Raw genomic sequence first — 25,782 nt, 5'->3', positions numbered from 1 at the left:
ACAGTTGTATATATATATATATGGAAGCTATCTATATATTGTATATATAATACCTCCGAGATCTTCCCTAAAATATATAAATATATTAGCGGATGTTTAACCCGACCCCTGATGCGAAAGAAATGATATCTTGATTAACCCGCCCCGGATTCGGGGAAGATTTCTGTCATTTGTACCGGGTCGGATTGAGTTTCGTGAAACCCGCCTGACCCGACCCGCTTCCATGGAGAAGTGTTTCCTTTGGATTCTTGCCATGGAGAGAAGTTAGTCGAAAAAGGAGAACAGAGAAGCTTTTGATCTCTTAACATGGTTGACTTACACCGAACGAGAAAGAGAGAGAAATGGATGACAGACGGATCGAAGATCACTCGGTGCATCAGCGGGAGAAACGTTCCAGGTGCAAGAAGTCAAAACGAAGAAGATATCGCAAGCGAATCGCTAGAGAAAAAGCGAGTAGAGAGCTCGAGGAAGACGAAGGGATGATTGAGGAAGAAGCATCGACGTGTCTATAAAGCCGAAATGAAGAGGCGATAAGCGACAGCCAAAAAAAGAGATGATGAATCGGGAAAAAAAGAGGAGAAACGAAGAGACCAGAGCATATTGAATATAGGGTGTTAAATCCATCGGTTTCCTGAACAAACTGCAGGTAACTGTGAAATATTTAGTAAATTAAATATAAACTTATGTTATCAGTTTAGATATTTATTTATCCGTAAATGTCAGCGTATCTAAATTCAGTTTAGGCAATTGTTAAATATTTAAAGGTAAAAATTTTTTACTTTCCAAAATAAGCTGCATACTTTTATGAAATAGGAAGTGGTTGGACGTTAAGGTTCTCAGTTTCCTAAATAAACTGCAGTATATAATAGGTTTATCTAAATCCAATATAGCTAATTTATAAATCTGAATGTTGAACTTCTTTTAGTTTCTAAAATTGTAGATATACCTTATTCACATGTGTGTTCTTTCTTTGACAAAAAAGGAAAAATTTTACGGATAGGACAGTGGATAAATTAATCCCAGATCAATTTGGTGCTAACATTCTTACTTTCCTTAGTAAGCTTCTGGTCCTTGTAGTATATAAATAGAAACTTGTATGCTCCATATTCACAAATCAGATACAGAGTACAAAATCCAAGTTGTTATCTGTCAACACCCAGCTAAAACCACCTTAAAATTCTCTAGCTATCCATTTGTTCGTTTATCTTTTTCTAGCAAAAGAGTTTCTGGTTCATATTATCTTAGAGAGAGAAAGATGATGAAGCACGTAATAGATCTCTGGGCCTCCAAATATTGCAGAAGTAAGAAGATGCTGAAGCAATGTGGCCGCAGGGAATGTGATGAAACCCGGAAGATCAAAGGCACTGTTGTTTTGATGAAAAAGAATAAACTGGATGTCACTGACTTAGCTGCATTGGTTAGTGATGATGTTGATGAGTTGTTTCACAAGCATGTCTCTCTGCAACTTGTTAGTGCTGAAAACAGTGACCCTGGTAATTGCCTCCTGTCTGCTTCTCTTTAATTTTCTCAAGTTTATGAACATATGTTTACATATACATAACTCTATCTTTAAGTTTGACCATAAAATTATCAACTATAGACTGAACTCTAATTTTATGTGTCAATGTAGCTAATGGATTTCAAGGAAAACTTGGAAAAAAAGCTTTCTTGGAAAATTGGATCACAAAATTCACTCCTTTAACTAATCGCGAGACTGCATATCATGTCACCTTCGACTGGGACGAAGAGGCTGGAACTCCAGGAGCGTTTCTGGTACACAATGGTCATAACAATGAATTCTTTCTCAAAACACTTACTCTTGAAGATGTTCCCGGTCAAGGTCGACTACATTTTGTCTGCAATTCGTGGGTTTATCCCTCAAATGATCAAGAGAAATACCGTATTTTCTTTGTTAATAAGGTATGCATTAAGCATATAAAAGTACGTAACAAAGTGTTTGATATTTGTTTTCACTAAAGTATCAAGATTACTTCAAATTAAAGAGAATGTTAGCTTTTCATTGTATTAGTCTAAATAATTCTATGGTTGCTTCTAAACCACTTCTTAACAAAAAAGCTTAACTATTTCAATTTTAATTGCTTGATTATTTTTTCTAATAGCTTCTACATACAGTTTCATTTTAGACATATTATATAACTAAATTTCTAATCTTGAATGATCACAGACATATCTCCCAAATCAGACTCCATTACCATTATGCAAGTATAGAGAAGAAGAGTTAATGAACTTAAGAGGAGATGGAAAAAGAGAGCTCAAGGAAAGGGATAGAGTATATGATTATGCTTATTATAATGATTTAGGTGAACCTACAAAAGAACCTCGGCCTGTCCTTGGTGGTTCATCTGAGTACCCTTACCCTCGGAGGGGAAGAACAAGTCGACCACCAACTAAGGAAGGTAAGTGATTCAAGATGTAGGATCTCAATCACTTCGTTTAATTGAATAAAATATTTGTATCATCAATATGTCAGAATTAAAAGAGTTGTTAAATCTTTTTTATTCATATAATAACTACTTCTATTTTCTATTATATTATGACAGATCCCAAGAGCGAGAGCAGACTTCCACTTCTCAAGAGTTTAGACGTTTATGTCCCAAGGGATGAAAGATTTAGTCATTTGAAAATGTCTGATTTTCTTGCTTATGGAATTAAATCCTTAATCCAGGTTCTTAGACACGATTTCAAAGCATTATTAGGTAGTACTGACAAGGAGTTCGACTCCCTTGAAGATACCATGAAAGTATACCAAGAAGCCAATATGGCGTGCAGTAGCCCTTTACTTGAAAAGATCAAGAAAAACATTCCATTTGAGATGCTGAGGGAAATTTTCCGGTCAGACGGTGAAAGACACTTCAACTTTCCAGTGCCTCAAGTGATCAAAGGTAACAAGAAGACAACTCCTCTTATCAGTTATAAGATGCAAAACTTTACATTATCCGTTCTTGCCTTTACACTTTTCTCATTTGATTTTGTTGTATTGTTTAAATCAGATGATAAGTCTGCCTGGAGAACTGATGAAGAATTTGCAAGAGAAATGCTAGCTGGATTACACCCTGTTGTTATTCATCTTCTTCAGGTAAATTTGACAAGATATTGCGTGTTATGGTAGTTGAAGTTTTGTTTATTCTTAATATTCTGTAAACTTGTATTACAGGAATTTCCACCATCAAGCAACTTAGAACCTAAAGTATACGGCAATCAAAATAGTTCGATTAACAGAAGTCATGTTGAGAAGAACCTCGATAAGCTCAGTGTAGATGAGGTAATAACTGAGAGATTTATGATGAGCTTTATATTTATTGTATGATATGAACCATTCTAAGTATGAAATTTTTTTTGTTAACATATATAGGCACTGAAGCATAACAGACTATTCATATTAGATTATCATGATGTTTTGATGCCATACTTGAGGAAAATAAATGATACTACCTCCACAAAGACATACGCATCTAGGACGCTCCTTTTCTTGAAGGATGATGGGACTTTAACGCCACTCGCTATCGAATTAAGCTTGCCTCATCCTGGAAAAGATCAACTTGGTTGCGTTAGCAACGTATACACGCCAGCTCAAGATGGTATTGAAGGTTCTTTTTGGCAACTAGCAAAAGCTTATGTTGCTGTAAATGATTCTGGCTATCACCAACTCATCAGTCATTGGTATGATTCTTCAACAATCATAAGTTTTTAGTTTTGAGATGAGATTTTAAAAATTCAACTAAGAGATGTGGCAAATTGTTTATCACATGCAGGTTGAACTCTCATGCAGCAATAGAGCCATTTGTTATTGCAACAAATAGGCAGTTGAGTGTGCTTCACCCAATCCACAGGCTCCTTCATCCTCATTTTCGTGACACAATGTTTATCAATGCATTTGCTCGTCAAATTCTCCTTAATGGTGGTGGATTATTTGAAGCTACAGTTTTCCCATCGAAGTATGCCTTAGAAATGTCATCTTTTATGTATAAAAAATGGATTTTCACCGAGCAAGCACTACCTGAAGATCTCAAGAAAAGGTAAATACTCTCTTGATCCATTTCATGTTTCCATCTATCAATGTCCACCATTCCTTCATAAGTTACGAAGATCAAAATATACACTTTTTTGTATATATAGCTAGTTAGAACCTGTTTTTTCTTTTTCTTTTTTTTCATGAGATGAACATTAATTTGGACTGTGGATTTTTTTCCTAATATAGAGGAATGGCTTTCGATGATCCAAATTCACCACATGGCCTGCGTCTACTAATAGAAGACTATCCATATGCTGTTGATGGACTTGAAATCTGGTCAGCTATTAAAACATGGGTCAGCGACTATTGTAACTTTTACTACAAGAGTGATGACATAGTTGCAGCAGACAGTGAACTCCAGTCCTGGTGGAAAGAAGTCCGAGAGGAAGGTCATGGTGACAAGAAGGATGAACCCTGGTGGCCTAAGTTGCATACTTGTAATGAGTTAATAGAAACATGTACCATTATCATATGGGTGGCTTCTGCATTTCATGCGGCTTTAAACTTTGGACAGTACCCTTATGCAGGTTATCTTCCTAACCGTCCAACCATTAGTCGTAGATTCATGCCAGAAAAGGGCACTCCTGAATTTGATGAGCTTGTGTCTAAGCCAGAAAAAGTTTTCTTGAAAACAATTACTGCCCAATTACAAACCCTTATTGGCATTTCTCTAATCGAGATCCTGTCGAGACATTCAACAGATGAAGTTTATCTTGGAAAAAGAGACACGCCTGAATGGACATCAGACAAAGAACCACTGGAAGCATTTAAGAAGTTTGGAGATAAACTAGCAGAGGTTGAAGAAAAAATTATAAAACTGAACAATGATAAGAAGTTGAAGAATCGTGTTGGTCCTGTCAACATGCCGTACACTTTATTATATCCTACAGGCGAAACTGGACTTAGCGGTAGAGGAATTCCAAATAGTATCTCGATCTAATATTTTTTTTTGTTGGTGTAGAATATCGCTTACAGATTATTTTTTCATACATATATCTTTTAAATTTGTAGTGCTTGTAGTGTTAGCTAAACTTATTTGTATATAATTTTTACTGGTGTTAATAAAGATTATGTTACTTGCAATTTTTTTCTTAAATCTATTTTTTGTGTTTTGTACAAGCTGATTTCCTGACTTTTTATGATCTCGACACATGCATTAATATTGTTAATAAATTTATCACATAGACAGCAAATTGAACATATAATTATTTTTTATTGGACAAATTTCCTGCTCAAATTTCTAGTTTACTGTACTTGGCAAATTTTCTAATAATGTTAATATGCATTAAAAATTAAATACTAAATAAAAGAATTTTTTAAAAGTAAAGATCAAATTTATATTAAAAAAGAATATGAATTAATTTAAGTATTTAAAAATAATATATATTAATTTAATATTTTAATTATTATTTTTTAAGTGTACAACATTTTATAAATAAAGTAAATAATTTCGAGAGAAAAAACCTCTCCCCTGCGGGTCAAAGAAGCAGTCGGGAACCGGACCAGCATTTCCTCTGTTACGTTAATTTTATCAGCAGCCATTTCAGAAGCCGGATTCCTCTTCCACTCAGCCTTACCTGCTCCACTTCAATTCTTCACTTGTCAGCTCTTGCTGAATCCATCTAAAAACTGAAACATAACAAAGATATGACCACTAGGAACTTCGAGGCAATGAGAGTCACGTTCTCATTGCTTGCGAGCTCACGACGTCGACAATGAAAATCGCTTCTCTGTTTCTCCGTTCAGTGATTCAATTCTTTCCGAGGAAGTCATGGTACTATTTTTTCCACTCATCCAGAGACACAGAAATTGCCATATTCAATGAAGTGCTGGCCATCCGTGATACTATCAACCCCATGGAACCCGCCTTGGAGCCCCTTGTACCATTCTTATCACCTGCGGTCATCTCCTCTATCATTCAGGAACGGGGAGATCTGCTACTGGATTTCCGGTTTTTCATCTGGGCATCAAGGAGAAAGCGTTTTCGCAGCTGGGCATCTCACGATTTGATCATTGACATGCTTTCTAAGGAGAAGGGGTTTGATTTGTTTTGGCTGACTCTGGAGGAGCTGAGAAAAGGACGATTTCTCATTGCGTCCGACGCATTTTTGGTACTGATTTCCGGTTACGCGAAGATGGGTTTAGCTGAAAAAGCCGTCGAATCATTTGGTAAGATGAAGGAATTTGATTGCAAGCCCGATGTATTCACTTATAATGCGATTTTGCACGTCACAATACGTAAAGAGGTGCTTTTGTTAGCTTTAGCTATTTATAACCAGATGTTGAAGGGTAATTGTGCGCCTAATAAAGTTACATTTAGCATTTTAATCGACGGATTGTGCAAGAGTGGCAAAACGCAAGATGCATTGAAGATGCTCGATGAAATGACAAACAGAGAAATATCACCAGACAGAATTACTTACACGATTGTTATTTCGGGTTTATGCCAGGCGAAAAGGGAAGATGATGCACTTAGGCTGTTTAGTACCATGAAAGATCGTGGTTTATCACCTGATTCTGTTTGTTACAATGCCTTATTGAATGGGTTTTGCAAGTCAGGCAGGCTTGACGAAACTTTTGCGCTCTTGAGATCCTTCGAGAAGGATGGTTTTGTTCTTGGTGTACCTGGATACACTAGTTTGATTGATGGCTTGTTTAGAGCTAGGAGATATGATGAAGCATATGCATGGTACAGAACCATGTTTGATAAGGATGTTAAGCCTGATGTAGTTTTATATTCTGTAGTGATTCGTTGCCTTTCGGAAGCAGGCAGAGTTAAAGAAGCATTGCTGTTGTTACAAGAAATGACAGCTAGAGGTGTGGTTCCAGATACATATTGTTATAATGCTATCATCAAAGGGTTCTGCGACATGGGTCTTTTGCATCAGGCTCGCTCTCTTAAACTTGAGATTTCAAAGCATGACTGCTTCCCAAATGCCTGCACCTACACCATTCTCATTTGTGGTATGTGCAGGAACGGACTGGTAGAAGATGCGCAGAAAATATTTGATGACATGGAAAAGTTGGGATGTTTTCCTTCTGTTGTTACATTCAATGCTCTTATTGATGGACTGTGCAAGGCTGGTGAGCTCCAGAAAGCTCATCTTTTATTTTACAAGATGGAGATTGGGCGACATCCATCTGTGTTTCTTCGGCTTTCTCATGGTGTTGATCGGGTACTTGATCAATTAAGCCTGCAATCTATGGTAGAGCAGTATTGTGAGTCAGGATTGATTCTTAAAGCATACAAAATTCTCACGCAACTTGCTGACAGTGGGCACATGCCTGATATAATGACTTACAACATTCTGATCAATGGCTTTTGCAGAGATGGCAATATCAATGGTGCTTTAAAGCTCTTCAAGGAACTGCAACTTAAGGGGCTTTCTCCTGACAATGTAACGTATGGAACTCTTATCAATGGTCTTCTAAGACTTGGAAGAGAAGATGATGCCTTTGGAATCTTTGATCAAATTATGAAAAATGGGTTTATACCTAGTCCGGCAGTTTATAGAACACTTATGACTTGGTCGTGCAGGAGAAGAAAAGTTTCAATGGCTTTTAGTTTCTGGTTCAAATACATGAAGGATGTTTGTGGGCGAGATGATAAAGCACTTAAAGGAATAATGGAAGACTTTGACAAAGGAAAAGTTGAAGAGGCAGTACGAGGCTTGCTTAAAATGGACTTTGAGTCAAATGAATTTGGTCTAGCATTTTATACCATTTGCCTCATTGGATTCTGCCAGACTGGGAAAGTAGAAGAGGCTATGAAGATATTTTATATGCTGGAGGAATATAAGGCAATTGTCACTCCTCCAAGTTGTGTGAAGTTGATTCATGGTCTCTGTAAAAAAGGAAATCTGGATCAGGCGGTGGATATTTTCCTTTACACACTGGAAAATGGTTTTAAGTTGATGCCTAGAGTTTGTAACTACTTACTTAAATCCCTTATTTATTCCAATGATAAAAGGGAGCATGCCTATAATATTCTAAGAAGAATGAAGTCACAGGGATATGAGTTGGATTCTTGTCTCTACAAAACGACCAAATCTCTTTTACATGGTCATTTGGATACGCTGGAAATGGAAAGTATATCACCTGGTTAAACTCTGAATGCATAGAGCACAGGAAGTGCGTACAATAAATTATCGTAGCCATACAAGGATTTGACCGAAGAAATGGTGCTAAAGGAGCTAAGGCCCTCTCCAGTTTCCCTTTTGTTTATGGGGAGTTGTAAAACAAGGGGCAGGTTAGTTTTCTCTTTTCTTTTTTATTTCTCATCTCCTTTACCTCATTTTTTCACTAGATGAAGGACACTGAACATAACTTGTTCATGGAGGTTCTAGTAAAAAAATAATAGGAAGTGAGCCGTTAGCCAAGAAAATCGCCAACTGTCATCAATTTTGTAGTTGTAATTTGATTTACTGAGTTAGTTTTTAATATAATGTCATCTTTGACTAGAACTTAAGTGATCTATTTATGATCAAGATTAAGTTTGGGGTCAGTGGAGATCCAACCTCTCCTGGTAATATATTGTATTCTTTAATCTACAAATGACACGGCCAATTTCTGTTATATCCCTCTTGCATAACCATCTCTCTTTCATATTACCAAAGTTTAGTGTTATCTATAGTACTTGTTACAACTTCCTTTTCTTTTTCTTTTTGTTCCCACCAAATATAAAATTTTACTATTTTATAGAGTCTAATCATGTATAATAAAACAAATTCTAAAATACTACCGAATTCCCTCTAAAATTTAATTTTTTTTCTCAAAAAAGCTTATATATTAATTTGTGTGATTGAATCTATACTTTTAAATTCTCTTGATTAAGATTCATAACAAATAATCATTTCAAAACTGTGAAAATTGTTCATATGTGACTAATGAGATGCTCACATGTCATGTTGTTGTAAAATGGTTGCGGACGTAGCACCCATGTGAATGTCATATTGCCCAAAATCCCTTACATCCCCCCTTTTTACCCTGTTTCCTTCCTTCCCTCCTCCATCACATGAGAACCCTAGAGCTTTAGGTGAGTCTTCTTCTTCCAACAGCTGCATCCCCAAATGGATGTTGAATATTAAGGCTAAAATCCATAAAGCCCCTTTCTCTTATTCTTTCATCTCTTTATTCCTCGCCCTCAACTTCAGGTAAGAACCCAGAGCTTTAACAACTTCTCCTTCCCACCTCTTCCAGTCGTGGATTAAAGTTGACACATTTTTCATTTTTTTTTTTTTTGGGAAGCACCCATCAATAGCCATCCCAGATCCACATCCACCCTTCTAATCTCTTTAAATTATTAAAACATGCATATAAAAATTTGAAAACATATTTTTCCTCCCCATTGATATTCTCCTTGAGGACCCCAGCTGCAACTATAGACTCTAGGTCACTAAATCTCAACTCTTATGCATCACCCAATCTAATATAATGAGGTTTATTGAACATTCCAACTATTCTAGCATAATCATCTTTGCTCTTCTGCACTTACTAGGTATCATATTAACCTTTTATCTCACAAGTCTTTCAAAACTTGCAGCTTAATATACTATTGCTCTAAAATGCAAGTCTTATATACTATAATTATATTTGTCTTGTTCTCCCTATAACGTCTATGTCTAGGTATGTATATCTTCAATTTAACCAATTTATCTGTAAGCGTTGTTGGAATATTTATATTGATTTGATGAAATGACAAATACTTAATTTATATTGACATTGGTTGAAGTGAACTTTTGAAAGAACATTTACAATAAGTTAAAGCAATAGAAGCTTAAGAGCTCTAGATGTTGGTGAAAAAGGAGGAATGAAAGGATGTATTACTTGGAGATTACATGAATACATATGGAAAAAAAAAAAAAAAGAAGATTGAAGATGTAAGTCTATAGGTAGAGTGTCCTCTAGTGTAAGTTGGGGATATTATTTCAATTTACATCTCTTTGTCTATTGTTTTAGCATTTTGGTTTGATTCCTTATATATAATTGGTTTTTAAGTAAATACCAGTATTTTCTAAATTTGTATTTTCATTTGCAATTTTTGGAGAATATACCAACAAAGAAGATAGGAGAAGGGATTCAACTTATGAAGGTGGGTGGTTTTTCTCTATTTTTTCAAAAGTAACTTAAGTACTAATTTATAAATAAAAATAAAAATATGCATTAAAAAAAAAAAAAAAAAAAAAAAAATTGCTTATTGCACACAGATACCATATTGACTGGCACTTTACCACAACAAAATTGTAAATATGTAATAGAGTCATGTGTATATACATAGTTTTACCAGATTTAAAAGTAATTGTTTGTCATGATAACCTATTTAGAAAAAATTTAAAAATATAAAACTAATATAAACATAAACTAATGCAATAGCTTAGTTGAATAATGGGAATTATACAAGAGCTTCTAAGATATTAATATCTTACAGAAATATAAACTATGAGCGCATCATATGCATAATCTTAATACATTTCAAAGGATAAATTAACTCAAATTTGGATAAACAAAATTCTCTTTGAAAATATCTTATAGAATCAATCAACTTATGAATTCAGAATACGTCAATTGAAAATATACCACATATATTATGGTACATAAACATAGTTCTTAAGAATAACTATTTTTAACTAATTTCATGACTTATTTAATTTAATCCTATGTTATCCATAATAACTACATAAATTTGATTTGTCCAAAATAATAATTTATCATCATCAAACCTATGGAAGGTCTTATTCCAATAGATAGATCTTAAAAACATATATTTTTACTATATAAATAATTTAGTATTCTCATCATTTACTTTTTCATAATGAGTTATAGTTTCATCTCATATCACTTCAAACAAAATATTCATTTTTCTTATTATTTATACATTTTATCTGAAGAAAATAAAGAAAGAAGGTTTGTGAGAAGAGGAGAATTCCTCTGATTTTTCTTGTGATTACATGGGCATAAATGTGTCATTGCATAGGCCATCGACCATGACAAAAATTGTTAACAAAATAGTTAAAAATGGTGGAGAGAAATACCCAACTGTCCTAACAATATCAACTATCCTAACAACTTGATAAAAGATTAAGTTGCCCCTAGTGTAAGTATACATGTATATATATACATTTCCTACATATGTATATTCTACACTCTCCCTCAATCTACATTACAAAGATGTTAAGTAATCCTAGATTAGATACAAAATTATTGAACTCCTTTTTTGGTAGTGCTTTGTGAGTATGTCTACTGTTTGTTGATTTGTCGAGATGTATAGGAGTGACATATTTTGACTTTCAATTTTTTTTCTGATGAAGTGACGATCAATCTCAACGTGTTTAGTTCTATCATGGTGCACATGATTTTTGGACATATTAATAGTTGATTGATTGTCACACTAAATTCTCATTGCAGTGGGAGCAGAAAATCTTAATTCAAGTAAAATCTTTTCAAGCTATACTTCTTCACATATTTTATGTGCAAGTGATCGTAATTCAGCTTCAGCACTGCTTCTTGATATAACAGATTATTTTTTGCTACGCCAAGTGACTAAATTACCTCAAATATATGAGCAATAACCAGATGTTGATCTCCTATCTGTTACAGATCCAGCCCAATCAACATCAGTATAGATTTCAATATCTCTTACCATAGTCTTTTAAAAGAATAATCCCTATTCAGCTGTCATCTTTAGGTATCTCAGAACACGATAGACAGCACTCATGTGTTCTTTAGTAGGTTGAGATATGAACTGACTCACAGTACTAACAGCAAAATAGATGTCAGGTCTTGTTTGAGCCAAGTAGATAAGTTTGCCTACAAATCTTTGATGCCTCTCTTTATCAATAGGTTTACAGTCACTTTTGCAACTAAATTTAGCATTTCTTTCCATAGGAGTCTCTGCAGGTTTATAACCAAACATACATGTCTCATTCAGGAGATTTAAGATGTACTTCCGCTGAGATATAGAAATTCCCTTCTTGGATCTGACAATTTTTATTCCAATGAACTATTTGAGTATCCCAATGTCTTTGATTTCAAATTCTCTAACTAGAAAGTCTTTCAATTTCTGAATTTTTTCACTATAATCACCTGTTAGGATAATACCATACATATAAAGAATTAATATAGCTCTCTTTTCTGCAATACAATGCTTGACAAATAGAGTGTGATCGGATTGACACTGTTCATATCTCATATGTTTCATTGCTCTGATGAATCATTCAAACCACACCCTTGGAGACTATTTGAGACCATATCGTGCCTTTTTTAGTTTGCATATCTTTTGAGGATTCATTTTGAGTCCAGGTGGAACTTCCGTATACACTTCTTCCTCTAGATCACCATTAAGGAAAGCATTTTTCACATCAAGTTGGAAGAGAAGTCAATCAAGATTAGAGGCTAAAGAGAATAATACCCGAATTGTGTTGTGCTTGGCTACATGAGCAAATGTCTCTTGATAGTCGATTCCATAAGATTGAGTAAACCCTTTAGCAAGTCGAGTTTTGTAGCGACTTACACTACTATTAAGAGTGTACTTAGTGGTGAAAATCCACTTGCATCCTACAAGAGTTTTCTTTGAAAGTAGATCAGATAACTCCCATGTCCCATTTTTCTCAAGGGCTGTAATTTCTTCTTGGATAGCAGTATTCCATTCAGGGATCTTGAGAGCTTCATGAATTATTCTTGGTTCAAGAGGGATACTGTCAAACTTACTCACAAGTGCGTGATACTTTGAAGATAGCTTTTCACAAGAGACATAATCTTATATGGGATGCATTATACAAGAAGAAACACCTTTTCGTAAAGCGATAAGTAAACCAATATCAACAGTTGAATCAGAGATCTCATTACCTGTATTATTCTGGGTGCTTGGTCCAGGAGTTGAGTCATGACAGTGTATAGTTGGCTCCAGTACTTTATCTTTACTTTGAGTTTTGTTTTTTTTTGTATAGACACGTAACTTACTAACTGCAGGTAATATGCTATCCGTTTATGTGGTGGGTTCGGGTTCTTTGGTAGTTTTAGGGACAGATTCTTTTTCTGAAGTTGTCAATGGAATCTGTAGTAGAGGTATTTTCTGTAGTGGAGGTATGTTCTGTAGTGGAGGTATATTCACATCCCACAATTGATATTTCTGACTTCTAGATGTCTCTCCCCTAAATATCAAAAGTGGGATAAGGGTATTGATTTTCAAAGAACGTGACATCCATAGTGTTATAGAACCGGCGGGTTACTGGACAAAAATATTTGTAACATTTCTGAGAAGCGGAATACCCGACAAAAGCACATTTGAGGGCTCTAGGATCTAGTTTCCTTCTAAGATGACTGTGAATGTGAACATAGGCAGAGCAGCCAAAGACTTTAAAAGGAATTGTGTGAAAAATGTGTGATGTTGGGAATGCTTGAACAAGAGAATCATAAGGTGTTTTAAACTTAAGAATACGGGAGAGCATCCTGTTGATCAAATATGTAGCAGTGAGAATAGCCTCTCCCCAAAGGAATTTAGAAACATTTGTGATAAACATAGTGAGCAGGATACTTCAAGGATGTGTTTATTTTTTCTTTCGGCTACACCATTCTATTGAGGGGTATAAAGACAAGAACTTTGATGGACAATGCCTTGATCAGTAAGGAATTTTCCTAAGTTGGATGCAAAATACTCACATGCATTGTCAGTTTTTAACACTTGTATTTTTGTTTGAAATTGGGTTTGAATTATAGTGTTGAATTTGTGAAAGATTGGGCCAATCTCAGATTTTTCTTTCATCAAATAGATCCAGGTTATTCTAGTGTGATCATTAATGAATGAGACAAACCATTTTGTGCCAGTAACAATTTTTACTCGTGCCAGTCCCCAGACATCACTATGAATAAGTGCAAAGGGTTTTGATGGTGTGTAAGTAATACTGGAATATGAATTGCGGGTATGTTTAGAAAATTGGCATATTTCGCATTGAAATGAACTCGTTTTTTTTTATTTCTAAATAAAGTAGGAAATAGTTGTTTTAAATACATAAAGTTTGGATGTTCTAATGTATAATGTCATAACATAATAGATTGGTCAATATTAGAACATTCTACAGATACTGAGTTAGCACATACTGTACTTAAAGTTTGTCCATTGTGAGGATAGTTTGTAACTGGTAGAAGATAAAGTCTTGATTCCTTCTTAGCACTGTCAGTTATCGTTCCCGTGGTCAAGTCCTAAAAAACACATAAACCACTATCAAATTTAACAACACAATTCAACTCTTTACATAATTTGCTTACTGATAGCAGATTGTAGTCGAGATTTGGCACATAAAGAACATATTGCAATATCATATTTGGTGATATGACGGTTGAGCCAACTCCTGCTACTTTAGAACTGGTTCCATTAGCAATCTTGATTGAAGAAATTTCCTTACATTTACTGTACTGATGAATGAGTATAATATCTCTGGTCATATGATCGAATGCTCCTGAATCAATAATCCACATTTGCTTGTTCACAGAGTAAGCAGATAAATTGAGTAAACAAATAAACTGAGTAAACAATTACCTCTTTGAGCAACGGAAGCATTACCGAGAATACTCTTATGAGAAAACATTTGCAGGAGAGCCTCCATCTGAGCTGAATTGAAATGAGAACTCTCTATAGGTGTGGATGCAGGGGATGATTCCTTTGAAATGACCATATTACCCTGAGTGTCATTTCTGCAATTCTTTTCATCTGCTGGTTTACCATGTAATTTCCAACACTTATCTTTAATATGACCCGATTTTTTACAAAAGTCACACCAGGGTCTTCATTTCCTTCTTCCTGTTTCTGAAGCACGACCAACGAGAGCAGAGGCATGCTCGGGGAGCTAGAGCACCGAGCTGGGATTCACTCAGTAGCGACTTCTTCTGACTAGCAAGAGCAGAGTTCATCTCTGTCGAGTTCGAGATAGAGTAAAGATCCCCCATCATGATTCTCTTCCTGCTCTCTTCTCGACGAATCTTAGATAAAACTTCTCTGAGATTTGGCAGCAGTTTAGCACCCAGAACGCGATCTCGAACTTCATCTAGATTCTTGTTGAGACCCATCAAAAATTTAAAGATCTATTTGCGTTCGGTGAAAGTTTTGAAGAGTTTTGAGTCCTCAAAACAACTCCACTGATATTCTTTGAAGACGTCAAGCTACTGCCAGTTTCGAGTGAGTGCGTTGTAATATTGGGTCATGGTGAGCTCCCCTGTCGCAGATCGTGCAGATGTGTTTCAATTTCGAAGATGGCCGAGGTATTGTCTCAGTTGGAGTAGAACTAGCGCGCGACCACCCAGATGTCGTGCACGGTTTCATACAACAAAAAATTCTCTCCAATCTCTGTTATCATTGAGTTAACCAACCAAGACATTACAAAGTTATTTTCGGCCTTCCATGAACGAGCTCTCGGATCATCCACTGGTGGTTGAACGACTTTTCCTGTAAGGTATTCATCTCTACTCTTCCCTCGGATGAACATGAGTACAGATGATGACCATTGAAGATAATTACTCCCATTCAGTCTGTGTCCAGTGACAAATGAAGGTGTCTGATCAACGTGAGAATGGTTCATAGGCATTGAATTATAGAAACCTGAAAAAACTTCAGGAGGAGAGGAGTTTTGCTCATCCATGGCCATTTCGGCTTGAGTTGGATGATGAATGATTGTGGATCAGAGTTGCTACTCTGATACCATGAAGAAAATAAAGAAAGAAGGTTTCTGAGAAGAGGAGAATTCCTTTGATTTTCCTTGTGATTACATGGGCACAAATGTGCCATTATAAAAGCCATCGGCCAGGACAAAAACCGTTAAAAAGATGCTAACAAAATAGCTAACAATGGTGGAGAGAAATACCCAGCTGTCCTAACAATATCAATTATCCTAACAACTTGAGAAAATGCTAAGTTGCCCATAGTGTAAGTATACATGTATATATATACATTTCCTACATATGTATATTCTACATTATCTATCCAAAAAAATATAATATTTACAAATACATAAGCTTTATATATATGCATATATAAGTTGCAATCAAGGAAAGATTGATTATAACCGAAAAAATCCATTTCCCTGGAGGTAGAAGATGGGAGGGATTGACCCTAAATATGCCAGCTATCACCAAATCATTCTTTGGTTTATTCAATGCCAATGAAAAAGTAATCATGATTATATCACAAAAGAACAAGAAACTATAGAATACAAGTAAATTTTCATGTATAGATGGGGCATGAAGCCTATGTGAAGCACCAAACCCAGGAAGGAAAAAATGGACTCCACACATTTCATTTGGCTTCCACAATAACTCACGGTTTCATCACATCTTGATTGAATTGATATTACAAGATGCTGCAGCCTCCATGATCCCTGCACAGAAAGATTAAAATAAAAATCAAGGGAAACATACAAAAGGTTTATTATTGTACGTTTGAAGAAAACAACTACTTTTTGGTGTCTTCATAATTTTCCAAAGCTTGCTCAAATTTAAGCCAAAGTGGACCAGTTTCCTGAAGATTCACGTTCTGCGGTCCAGCAAGATAAGCCTGAACAACAAATTGAGGACTTCTTTCCCTGTTTTTCCATCATCCACAAGGAAAATCTTGTCATGTTAAGGATATAATCAAGTCAAGAAATAACGTTTACTGTCAAACCTACCGTCCTTCGTATTCTGATAACCAAGCCAAATATGCTGCACCAAAATACATAGAAACGAATGGCTTCGTTAAATCATCAACAGAATCAACTCGGTATGCCCTGTAGCCTAGCTCCCTTGACACCACAAGTTCAAAAAAAAAAAAGAACTTCAGATATGGCATTTGTGCATACAACAAATAGAATGAGGTGATAGGTAAACTTGATTTTTCTTTCCTTCCAGAAAAGGAAAATAGAAGAATCTTTCATTATAACTACAATTATAAATTTTTCTTTAATTCAACTAATTTGGAATATGAACAAATTATGATTTGATTCTTTTTACTCGGGTGTAAAGAATCCCTTGCTGACTCCATCTTGCATTATAGAATTTTGTCATTCCAAGATCTGAAAGATGCTTTTGTAATCAGATCTTAATCATTTGTCAAAAAGTCAATATGCCTACCTTATTTTTCTGTTCATATAATTTTGACATGTGAATTCAATGGTACTAGTGATATTGTCTACTTACGTGTAAAGCCAGAAAGCTGTAGAGTAGTCAATCCCCATTATTCCAGTTCGTGGTCCAACTCCGTTGACAAATCGCATACTAACAATCTCCGCCAGAGCGCAAAGAACTGTCTGTATAGAAAAATTTATAAAAACAGAGGACTATAGACAAAGAAGAGATAAAACTCCTTCATTGAAGAACTTGGGTATGTTCCAGATGATCTTCAAACTCTGATTGTAATAGCACCATAACTGTAAGGCTATCTTTCACATATATTTTAGAATAAAGCATAAAAATGTCAGGAAAACCAATGATCCACCACTTCAAATTAGAGTGAAAACTCAGACCAAACATAATATACTTGTAATTTTGCAAACATTGAGTTTCCAAAAGAGAGAAAAAGTAAAGAAAGTTTCAGTTTTTCTGCTTTCCATCATCAGTATCAGTTATCCGCTTATTTTTCTATTTTTCTCTAACAAGGATAATTCTTATTATTATCAAAAAAGCATGTTATCATTATTTATTAGAAGGTACTATAGCGATATGAATCCTACTTATAACTGAAAGATAATACAGAAATTTAGTCAAGGGACTTGGTAGCTTCTTGAGAAAAGTAGACCCTTGAAAAGACATGTAAAAGAGAACCACGACAACTAGAGGATTTTCGCAATTCATTTTCCATATAATCAGAGTCTTCAATACTAACTAATAGTTTCTAAGAACAACAGCGTCCCAAATATCCCACATTTAAGACATTTGCATCTTCGTTCCTTTTTTTGGACATGTTACAAAAATTAACTCATATCTTTGTTTGTCTTACAAAAGATATTTGTGCATTAGTTGAGGTCCGAACCCATTTTCATTTTAAATATCATACATAGGAATTAAGACAATACAAGTGAAACCTAATAGTAATTATATCTATGCAAAATATGGTTTAATTTCAATTTATTATTTATCATAGTTATCTGGATATCTTTTTTCTCTTTGGGATCAATTATCTTTAATATTCTTGATGCGTAGAATAAGATCATAATTTTCATATGCAAGTCAGAAATGAATCTATTCACTACTACTTTAAATTCATTAATGATGGGTTTTTATTCTTACTGGCTTGAGAGAAATAAAAAATTTACCGACTTTCAGCTGAAAATAAAATAAAATATTATTTGAACTTGTCTCATTTCTAACATATTTTTATTTCTCTCCTAAGGAAGACATGAAAGGGCTAATAAGAGAAAAAAGTAGGCAAATTACTCAAAAGTAACAGCTAAATTTCTAAAGGCCAATTATCCAATTCCAGCTTATACTTACTGGTCTAACTCCCCTCGTACTGAAGTACTTTGAGAGAATGATTTCTGCAACTGCCTGCAGGATCAATAAAAGGAAGGGTGGCATTTCTCAAATTAGTTTCTTCAACATAGCAACACATGTATACTACTGATTCTAATAAGGACATTGTTAGTAAAATAATAAAGATCGTGGTGAAAGAAAGTTCAAGGCACTTGCATCCAACGATTAGCAAAAAGTTCCATAACATGCAAAAAATTATGTCAATAAATGAACTTATTAAAATATAATGACATTTGGTGATGAGAAGATTTTCCTAGTATTATCATTAAGTAACTAAAAATTTTGGGTTGCAATTTGACATACCATGCCATGAACAAGATATGTCTTGATAATGATGATTAGGGTGGTGATATGGCCCCTAGCCTGAAGTCATGTTGTGAGTCAACTCAAGAAGAAATTCTCGAATAACTTGGTTGTCTATTTCATGGAACTCACAGTGCTTCTAGATTTAAGGTGTTGCACAACCAGTTTACTAATAATTCTAACAATTTTATTCATGCAGCTTCCCTATGTATATTTACAGAAATGCTCTAGAATAAGCTTTCCTCTTTAACAGACAACAAGTTCTTATCACAATTCTTAATTATTTGGAAGTACTAGTTAAATAAAATTGTTTAGGGAACTTTTAACCGACATAAACCGAAAAGCCAACCTAGGGCAACACCGGTTTTCTATTCTTTCTGTGGGTCCATGACTAATAATCTCTGGTTAGGTCTAGTGGGTTTGACTAGCCCATTGGATTTGGGAGATGTTGCATTACTCCCTTCAAATGGTGGGATAACAAGCTTGTTGCATTTCAACATCCTCCCAAGACCTGATTGCAAGTGATAATCCTTCTCAATGGGCTAAAAATTAATTTTTCCTATTCTAGTACTCTAATCCTACTAAGGAAATTACTGCAAATTCACATTTTGGAATGGAGGTAAGGAAGGTTGGACTGTCTCACGTCCATGGTATTTCTTCAGACAAAGTACATGGAAAACTAGGTGAAAACATGTTGCATCCAATAGGTCTAGGTAGTAAACAATCGTGTCGATCTTCTAAAGTATAATAAAGGTTCATAAAAGTGCTGGGTAAACTTGTGTGAAGATTGTTGTGCTAGGGAAAATTGCAATATGGCAGCAGTTTAGGAACTTGCTTCTCAAGCTGAAAGGAAACCTCACTGTGGTGAGCATCATTTGCAGCCTTCATGGCTTGTTGGACGTGCAATAGGAGTTCGCACAGTTCTTTTCAAAACAGTGAATCAAACCAAACATGTGGTTTGCGTATATGTTGAACCTAAACCAAACTGAATTTTTTACAGTTGAGCAAATTAGACCAAGTACGTAACATTAAGTTTAACATATACATTAAAAATTTATTATATTTTATATATCAAGTTTAAAATATTAATAATGTAGATCAAAATTCATCTGATAATGTAGAATTTCTGAAATAAACATAATACACAAACTAAAATTAATAAATTTTACAATTGAAAGATAAAAATTCTAAATTTAAATAAAAAAAAATCCTCCAAGAATATAGTATGTCATGTTTATAATTTTTTATATATTAGATATTATATTTATATATAATATACATCTGATATAAATATATTATATTTAAAATAAATAAATCTGATAAAAATAGTTAACAGTTCAGCTTCTGTTAATCATAGTTTTTTAAAATTAAAACTTAAATCAAACACATGCAAAAATATTAGTTTGAAGTGGTTTGATTCTACTATTTTGATAGGTTAACACACCTCTGATGTGCAGCAGCATAACCCTTAGATCATGCAACAATTGGTCCCACGAATAAAGCTCCAATACTACATTAACTTTCACTAAGACTAGATTAGAGAATAATAATCTCAATTGCAGTCCGTCTATAGACAACTTCAATGAAATAGTCTTCAAAGTAGAGCTGAAGCTGGTGCTAATAATATTCAGCAAATGACAACCAATCCATCCAACAATGAGGTTAGTCGCTGTATAAGCATTTAGAAACATTTCAATGGCCCTGTTTGCCACCTTTGTGTTTCCATTTGATTGGTGATAATACATGGAAAATGAGAAGAGTGTGCCACTAAGGAAAAACGATTCTTGCCAAAATGCACTAGTAAACGGATATTTTATCCACCTAATATAGACTTTAGTAACTGGTGTAGCTTAAGAATGGAGTAAAAACCATTATTCCTCAATCACTGCTGTCTGTGGGTGTGATAAAGAGAGGAACTGAGCTGTCAGGAATCTGGTTGCGTAACAGCAGCTGGGAAGCAGGCTTTGGTTTAGTGTTTGAAGAGTTTTAGGACTAGAGAGAGGTAGAAAAAAGGGGGATCAGCAGATGGAGAAGACATAGGAAAAAGAAGAGGGCTGTGAGGATAGAAGGAGAATAATATTAGGGAAGATAAGATAGTTTTACTGATATTTTCTTCATAATTCTTCTATGAATCTTAGTACTATATATAACAGTACCTGAGAGAATAAAACAAAAAATAACAAACTAGGTATCAGGTACAATGGTAGCTGGCCCCTTTGTCCTTGTACTGAATATTCTTTTACAGCCAAATTAGCAGAAAACATGAGCAGAAATTATTTCCTAGCATTCCCAGGTCCTGACAATACCTCCCCATGAAAGCATTCCTGTACTCAAGGATGAACTTGAGTAACATCAAGCCATAATTACCACCATCATAATGCTGCCCTTTGAACAAATATGACACCATAAAGAGAAGGTTCATATTTTAATACCATACAATCAGTTTCCATGAAAGAAATTTGAAGTTGAATATGGTCTTGTATGAAAAAATCTTCAAGGAGTATAGTTAGACTTGTTTGATAAGATGAGATATGGTACATACACAAATATCAATTGATGTAAGTCCATCTCTATCATTTGCAAACATAATGAATTTTCTCTTATTTTCCATCAGTTGCCAAAAAACCCACTGTTCTGGTGAAGGATTTTTTTCAAACACCTAGTTTGCATGGTTAGGTAGAATCTTTTCATCCGTATTGTATAATTTTTCAGGAACAATTCCGAAATGTTTCTTTGCAGATCTTTCAATTACTAATCTATATTTCACCTGGATTTCATCTGCAACAACCAAAACTTCCATGTCTCCATCAACATCAATTATGAGATTATGTGAAGTTATAGAAGACTTTGATAGGAACAAATGTGTACAACAATGTGGTGGGGGAATTTTAACAAGCACCTCATGCTCATTCACCAAGCCACCTTCATTTTTAACATGCTTAGCCCCTCTACAAATTCATCCAATTTCTCAACCATTACAGATTGACTCTTATCTCATCATCAATGATAGGAGAAAACATAGAGTCCTTACTGTTTCCAATAGGAGAAAATTTTTCAGTAGGAAGAATTGGTGCCAAACCTAAAGACTATAGACAACTCTTCCACATGTTAGGAGAGAAGGTGTTGCTGCACAATCTTCTCCATACTTCATCAGGCCTCTTTTTACACAAACGGAAGCACACCTCTAGAGCAGCTTTACTTTTGCTGCCAAAATTCATCACTCTTCCCAGTCTTGTGTAAATCTGTCCTGAAATCTTGAAGTATCTGTTCTAATTTGAGCATGCGGTGGTAATCAATCATGATTAACTTTACAATAGATTGCAAAGACAGGAAAGAAAGAAGAAAGAGGATTTTACTAAGTGAAACTCAGAGGGAACTACAAGCAGGGAAAAATGATAGGTGAAAAGCAGAGCAGATTAGAAGGAGGAGCATGGAAGAAGAAGCAGTAGCTACCAGGGATTGTTGGCTCTGATACCATTTGTCAGGAACTTGGTTGTGTAACAGTAGCTGGGAAGCAGGTCTTAGTTCAGTGCTTGGAGATTTTAGGGCTGGAGGAGGTGGAAAAAAGGAGGATCAGCAGAGGGAGAAGAGAGAGGAAAAAGAAGAGAGCTGTGAGGATAGAAGGAGAATAATGTTAGGGAAGATAAGGATAGTTTTACTGATATTTTCTTCACAATCTTCTACAAATCTTGGTACCATATATAGCAGTACCAAAGAGAATAAAACAAAAAATAACAAGCTAAGTACGAGGTACAATGACAACTGATCATTTGTCCTTGTACTGGGTCTTATTTTACAGCTAAATCAATAACAGAAAACACAAGCAGAAATTATTTCCTAGCATTCCAGGTCCTGACATGAGCTTATTAGAAAATCTACCCGCAACCACTAGAAGCAGTGGTTTATTGTACAAGGGGTAATCCTCCAGAAATTCATGGATATATCAGCGCCCGTACTTCAGGGACTCGAAGAGGAATGAAGCAATCATGTCAGCTGTAGTTCTTTGATCTTATGACATTGTTTTATGGGGCAAATACACACAAGTATTTCTTTTACCATGTCAAGGCAATAATGTTGAACAATTACATTATGATGTTTGTGAGTTTGCAAAACATTTCTTTATTTACACAAGACTTGGAATTTGAGCACAATTTGCCTTCTGAGCAAGGCTTGAAGAAGGAATATCACCTTTGAGAACACAGAGTCAATAATACATCTCAATGCTGCCAATCATCTTCCCCGAATCCATTTGCTAAAATTCGCACAAGTTTCGAAGAATTTAAGTTATGCATTTGAGATCTCCAGTCATCTTGCTTATTGAAAGTAGGTAACAATCTAGTTTAGAACATGAAGAACAAAACTAAGAATAACGTTCTTTCTCACCAAGATAGAACTTACTCCCTCGACTTTTGCCAAAGAACCATCAACTAGTTTGATTGTATGCATTGCAATACACGGTCCATATTCCTAGAAGAGTGTCCTGTCTTCCGTCATGTGATCTAAGACTCCAGAGTCAATGATCCAATGATGTTTATTATTACTGACTATAAATGCTTGTAAAAAATTGTCTACTTGTGCTAGCATGCGAGTTCCAGAACTAGGCATACTTTGAATTAGTAGGTTCTGACTGAAGAGTCCTTGTAAGGCTTCAATTTGTTCTTTAATGGAAGAACTTGAGTCTGACAAGATGAGAATTTTTTTCCCTAGTGATATTGGCATGTGCACATCTTTCCTTGTCATTGTTTGGTTGAGAGGACTTCCAACCAGCAATTTTCTTTGAGATGTCCTAACTTTCGATATTGGTCGCACCATGGTCTTCCTTTTTATTTGACAGCTTTCATTGTGATAGTTATTGACTGGGGGTCCTTGGTTTACAAGGACAGATGCATCAAGATTTTGTATAGGAGTTTGGAATCCCACCATCACTTTCATTCTGCTCTCTTCACGTTTAACTTCTACAAATGCACCCTGAGGATTTGGAAAAGGTTTGGTTCCCATTACTCTCCTTCGAACTTCATTCACGTCTTTGTCAAGGTCAAGGAGAAACTTGAATGTCTGATTTTGCTCCACAATCATTGTATAGCTACCAACATCTTGAGCACACTTCCATGAATGGATTTCAAACATACCAAGTTGCTGCCAATGGCGGTTGAAGGTGTTAAAGTACTAGGTGACCGAGAGATCTTCTTGACGTAAGTCATGCAAAATAGACTCGATTTGAAACAATTCTGAAGTGTTTTCAATATTTGAATAGGTCTTTCTTGCAACATTCCAAAGTCCTTTATGGTTTTATACAAGAGAAAGTTCTCTCCTATTTCATTGTTCATTGAGTTAATTTTTTTAAAAAAAATAAAGTGTAAACTATATATTGATATAGGCACCTATAAGGTGCTGCTCATATAAAATATTTACAAATCAATTAAAGTATCAAAAATATTCTCTAAATCCTTTTTAAAATATAGAGGATGACCCACTAACAAAAAATCGAGAGTTTAGAACCATATGTTTTTAAAAATATCAAAATTGTCAACATCTTTAACCCCATCAAAAACCCTTCTATCCTTTCCCTTCCACACTACCCAAAAATAGTAAGTGGCATAATCTCTACTTGTTTTTTGCGACCACTAATGCCCTTCCAAGCCAACAACTCTCCTCTCACCGAACCTGTTCGTTGAGTTAATAAGTCAAGACATCACCATATGGTTTGCATTCTACCATCGCCTGAATTATAGGATTGTTTTTTCCAAGAACAATGTTTCTTTCATAAGGTACTTGTACTTTCCTTTCCACAAATGAACATTTTCATGGACTGGGGCCATTGAAAATAATTCTAGTTCTTTGAGTTTATGACTGGTAATAAGAAGGGAAGAAGAGGTTTTCATTCCTCCATTGCTACTCGCAACTAGTGTAGCGTCTGGTCTGGAGGTAACCTCAGAAGAGCAGCTATATCTTTCATTTGCCATGCCTTATTTGGTCAAGAGATCATATTAGGTTCTCAGAGATACTTGCTCCAATACCATGAAGAAAGCCGAGAAGGGAAATTGAAGAAACTGAGAGGAAATTCTAGATTTTTCTGTTCTTGTTATTTAATGAAGAATGTGCAGAATATATACAAAAATCTAGCAACAAATCAGGCCCTAAGTTGATCTAATTGGAGAAAAATCCTTCATTTAAAAAGGAAAGATAATATCCCAGATTTTTGGAAATATAATATTCCAGAAAATTGAGGATAATAACACCAGGTATGTCAGATATACGTTATCATTATCCCTAAGTTACTAATTTGAATAAAGATTCCGCAATTGGGATCAACAGTTACAGCACACTGATAAATTTTCATTCCATCCAAGACAATTTAAGTTTTTGACCATGTCAGTTATTGATTAAGGAGTATCATGAATTATACCTTTAGTTCAACTCTGGAAAGATAGAGTTTCTCATTGCCATCTTGGGAAATGCGAACTCTTCCTCGTTTTTCTCCAGACTTAGTCCACTCTTTAAGAACATCCGGATGGTTCCACAACTCTTCCATGTCTTCAGGAGAAGCTCTAGAGTCCCAGTATGTACACTCAGAACCTGCCTCCTCACCAAGAAGAAGGAAGGCAAATAATTTAGTAACAATAAAAGAAAATTGTATGCAAGCTTTAATATAAAGTTTCAACAAAATAAAGCACAAGAAAATATTAGATCACACACATCAGCCCAGAAGTCAGAACCAAAGGCATGAACTAAGATTGACTTCTGGATTCTCAGGTACTAATTTTTGCGCAAAATGATATTGATTTATGACTTCATAAGTATTAACATTCCATCGAAGATTAAAGAATACATAAACTTACTCTAATGATACATCTTGGTCATTGCTGGGAATTGATTGATGCAAATAGATTTTAAAATGGAAGATTCTTAGTGATAGAAAATATTGTTGTAATTACTATGATACCTTCGTATTA

At 35.0% G+C, this 25,782-nt stretch overlaps 3 protein-coding genes across 10 annotated transcripts in view; 2 read left to right on the top strand and 1 right to left on the bottom strand.

Annotated features, from left to right (window-relative positions):
* Nucleotides 1-157: 157 nt before the first annotated feature.
* On the top strand, nucleotides 158-5,116 carry LOC110817280 (putative linoleate 9S-lipoxygenase 5). 2 transcript variants are annotated; one of them, XM_022045737.2, is made up of 10 exons: nucleotides 158-646; nucleotides 1,300-1,493; nucleotides 1,631-1,920; nucleotides 2,186-2,417; nucleotides 2,562-2,903; nucleotides 3,012-3,097; nucleotides 3,176-3,283; nucleotides 3,374-3,681; nucleotides 3,774-4,037; nucleotides 4,220-5,116. In XM_022045737.2, the coding sequence occupies exons 2-10, from the start codon at nucleotides 1,310-1,312 to the stop codon at nucleotides 4,971-4,973; spliced, it is 2,568 nt and encodes an 855-aa protein (XP_021901429.1). In that variant the 5' UTR covers nucleotides 158-646; nucleotides 1,300-1,309; the 3' UTR covers nucleotides 4,974-5,116. The 2 variants fall into 2 exon arrangements, with proteins under 2 accessions (XP_021901429.1, XP_088069580.1); XM_088213454.1 differs by having other exon boundaries at nucleotides 1,275-1,493.
* A 366-nt stretch (nucleotides 5,117-5,482) lies between these two features.
* LOC110817260 (Pentatricopeptide repeat (PPR) superfamily protein) overlaps nucleotides 5,483-25,782 on the top strand; it is a 51,878-nt gene continuing 31,578 nt past the window's right edge. For 2 of the 4 annotated variants that reach the window (XM_088213446.1, XM_088213445.1), the window contains exon 1: nucleotides 5,483-8,282. In XM_088213446.1, the coding sequence (XP_088069572.1) occupies nucleotides 5,749-8,139 (2,391 nt within the window). In that variant the 5' untranslated portion in view covers nucleotides 5,483-5,748 and the 3' untranslated portion in view covers nucleotides 8,140-8,282. Of the gene's footprint in view, nucleotides 8,283-10,079; nucleotides 10,223-11,437; nucleotides 14,791-25,782 lie in introns of those variants that run through there. The other 2 variants (XM_088213447.1, XM_088213448.1) reach the window with 2 other exon arrangements.
* Nucleotides 16,110-25,782, bottom strand: part of LOC148268820 (transglycosylase) — a 41,263-nt gene continuing 31,590 nt past the window's right edge. For all 4 annotated transcript variants that reach the window (XM_088213449.1, XM_088213452.1, XM_088213453.1 and 1 more), the window contains 6 exons: nucleotides 25,236-25,405; nucleotides 18,488-18,541; nucleotides 17,195-17,304; nucleotides 16,687-16,800; nucleotides 16,477-16,602; nucleotides 16,110-16,398 (listed from right to left, as the gene is read on the bottom strand). In XM_088213449.1, the coding sequence (XP_088069575.1) occupies nucleotides 16,371-16,398; nucleotides 16,477-16,602; nucleotides 16,687-16,800; nucleotides 17,195-17,304; nucleotides 18,488-18,541; nucleotides 25,236-25,405 (602 nt within the window). In that variant the 3' untranslated portion in view covers nucleotides 16,110-16,370. The remainder of the gene's footprint in view (nucleotides 16,399-16,476; nucleotides 16,603-16,686; nucleotides 16,801-17,194; nucleotides 17,305-18,487; nucleotides 18,542-25,235; nucleotides 25,406-25,782) is intronic.

The sequence above is a fragment of the Carica papaya genome, chromosome 2, assembly GCF_054855325.1.
Source record: "Carica papaya isolate Zhongbai chromosome 2, ASM5485532v1, whole genome shotgun sequence".
Taxonomy (NCBI): Eukaryota; Viridiplantae; Streptophyta; class Magnoliopsida; order Brassicales; family Caricaceae; genus Carica; species Carica papaya.
The sequence above is the reverse complement of the archived record's forward strand: the minus strand, read 5'-3'. Positions and strand labels throughout refer to the sequence as shown.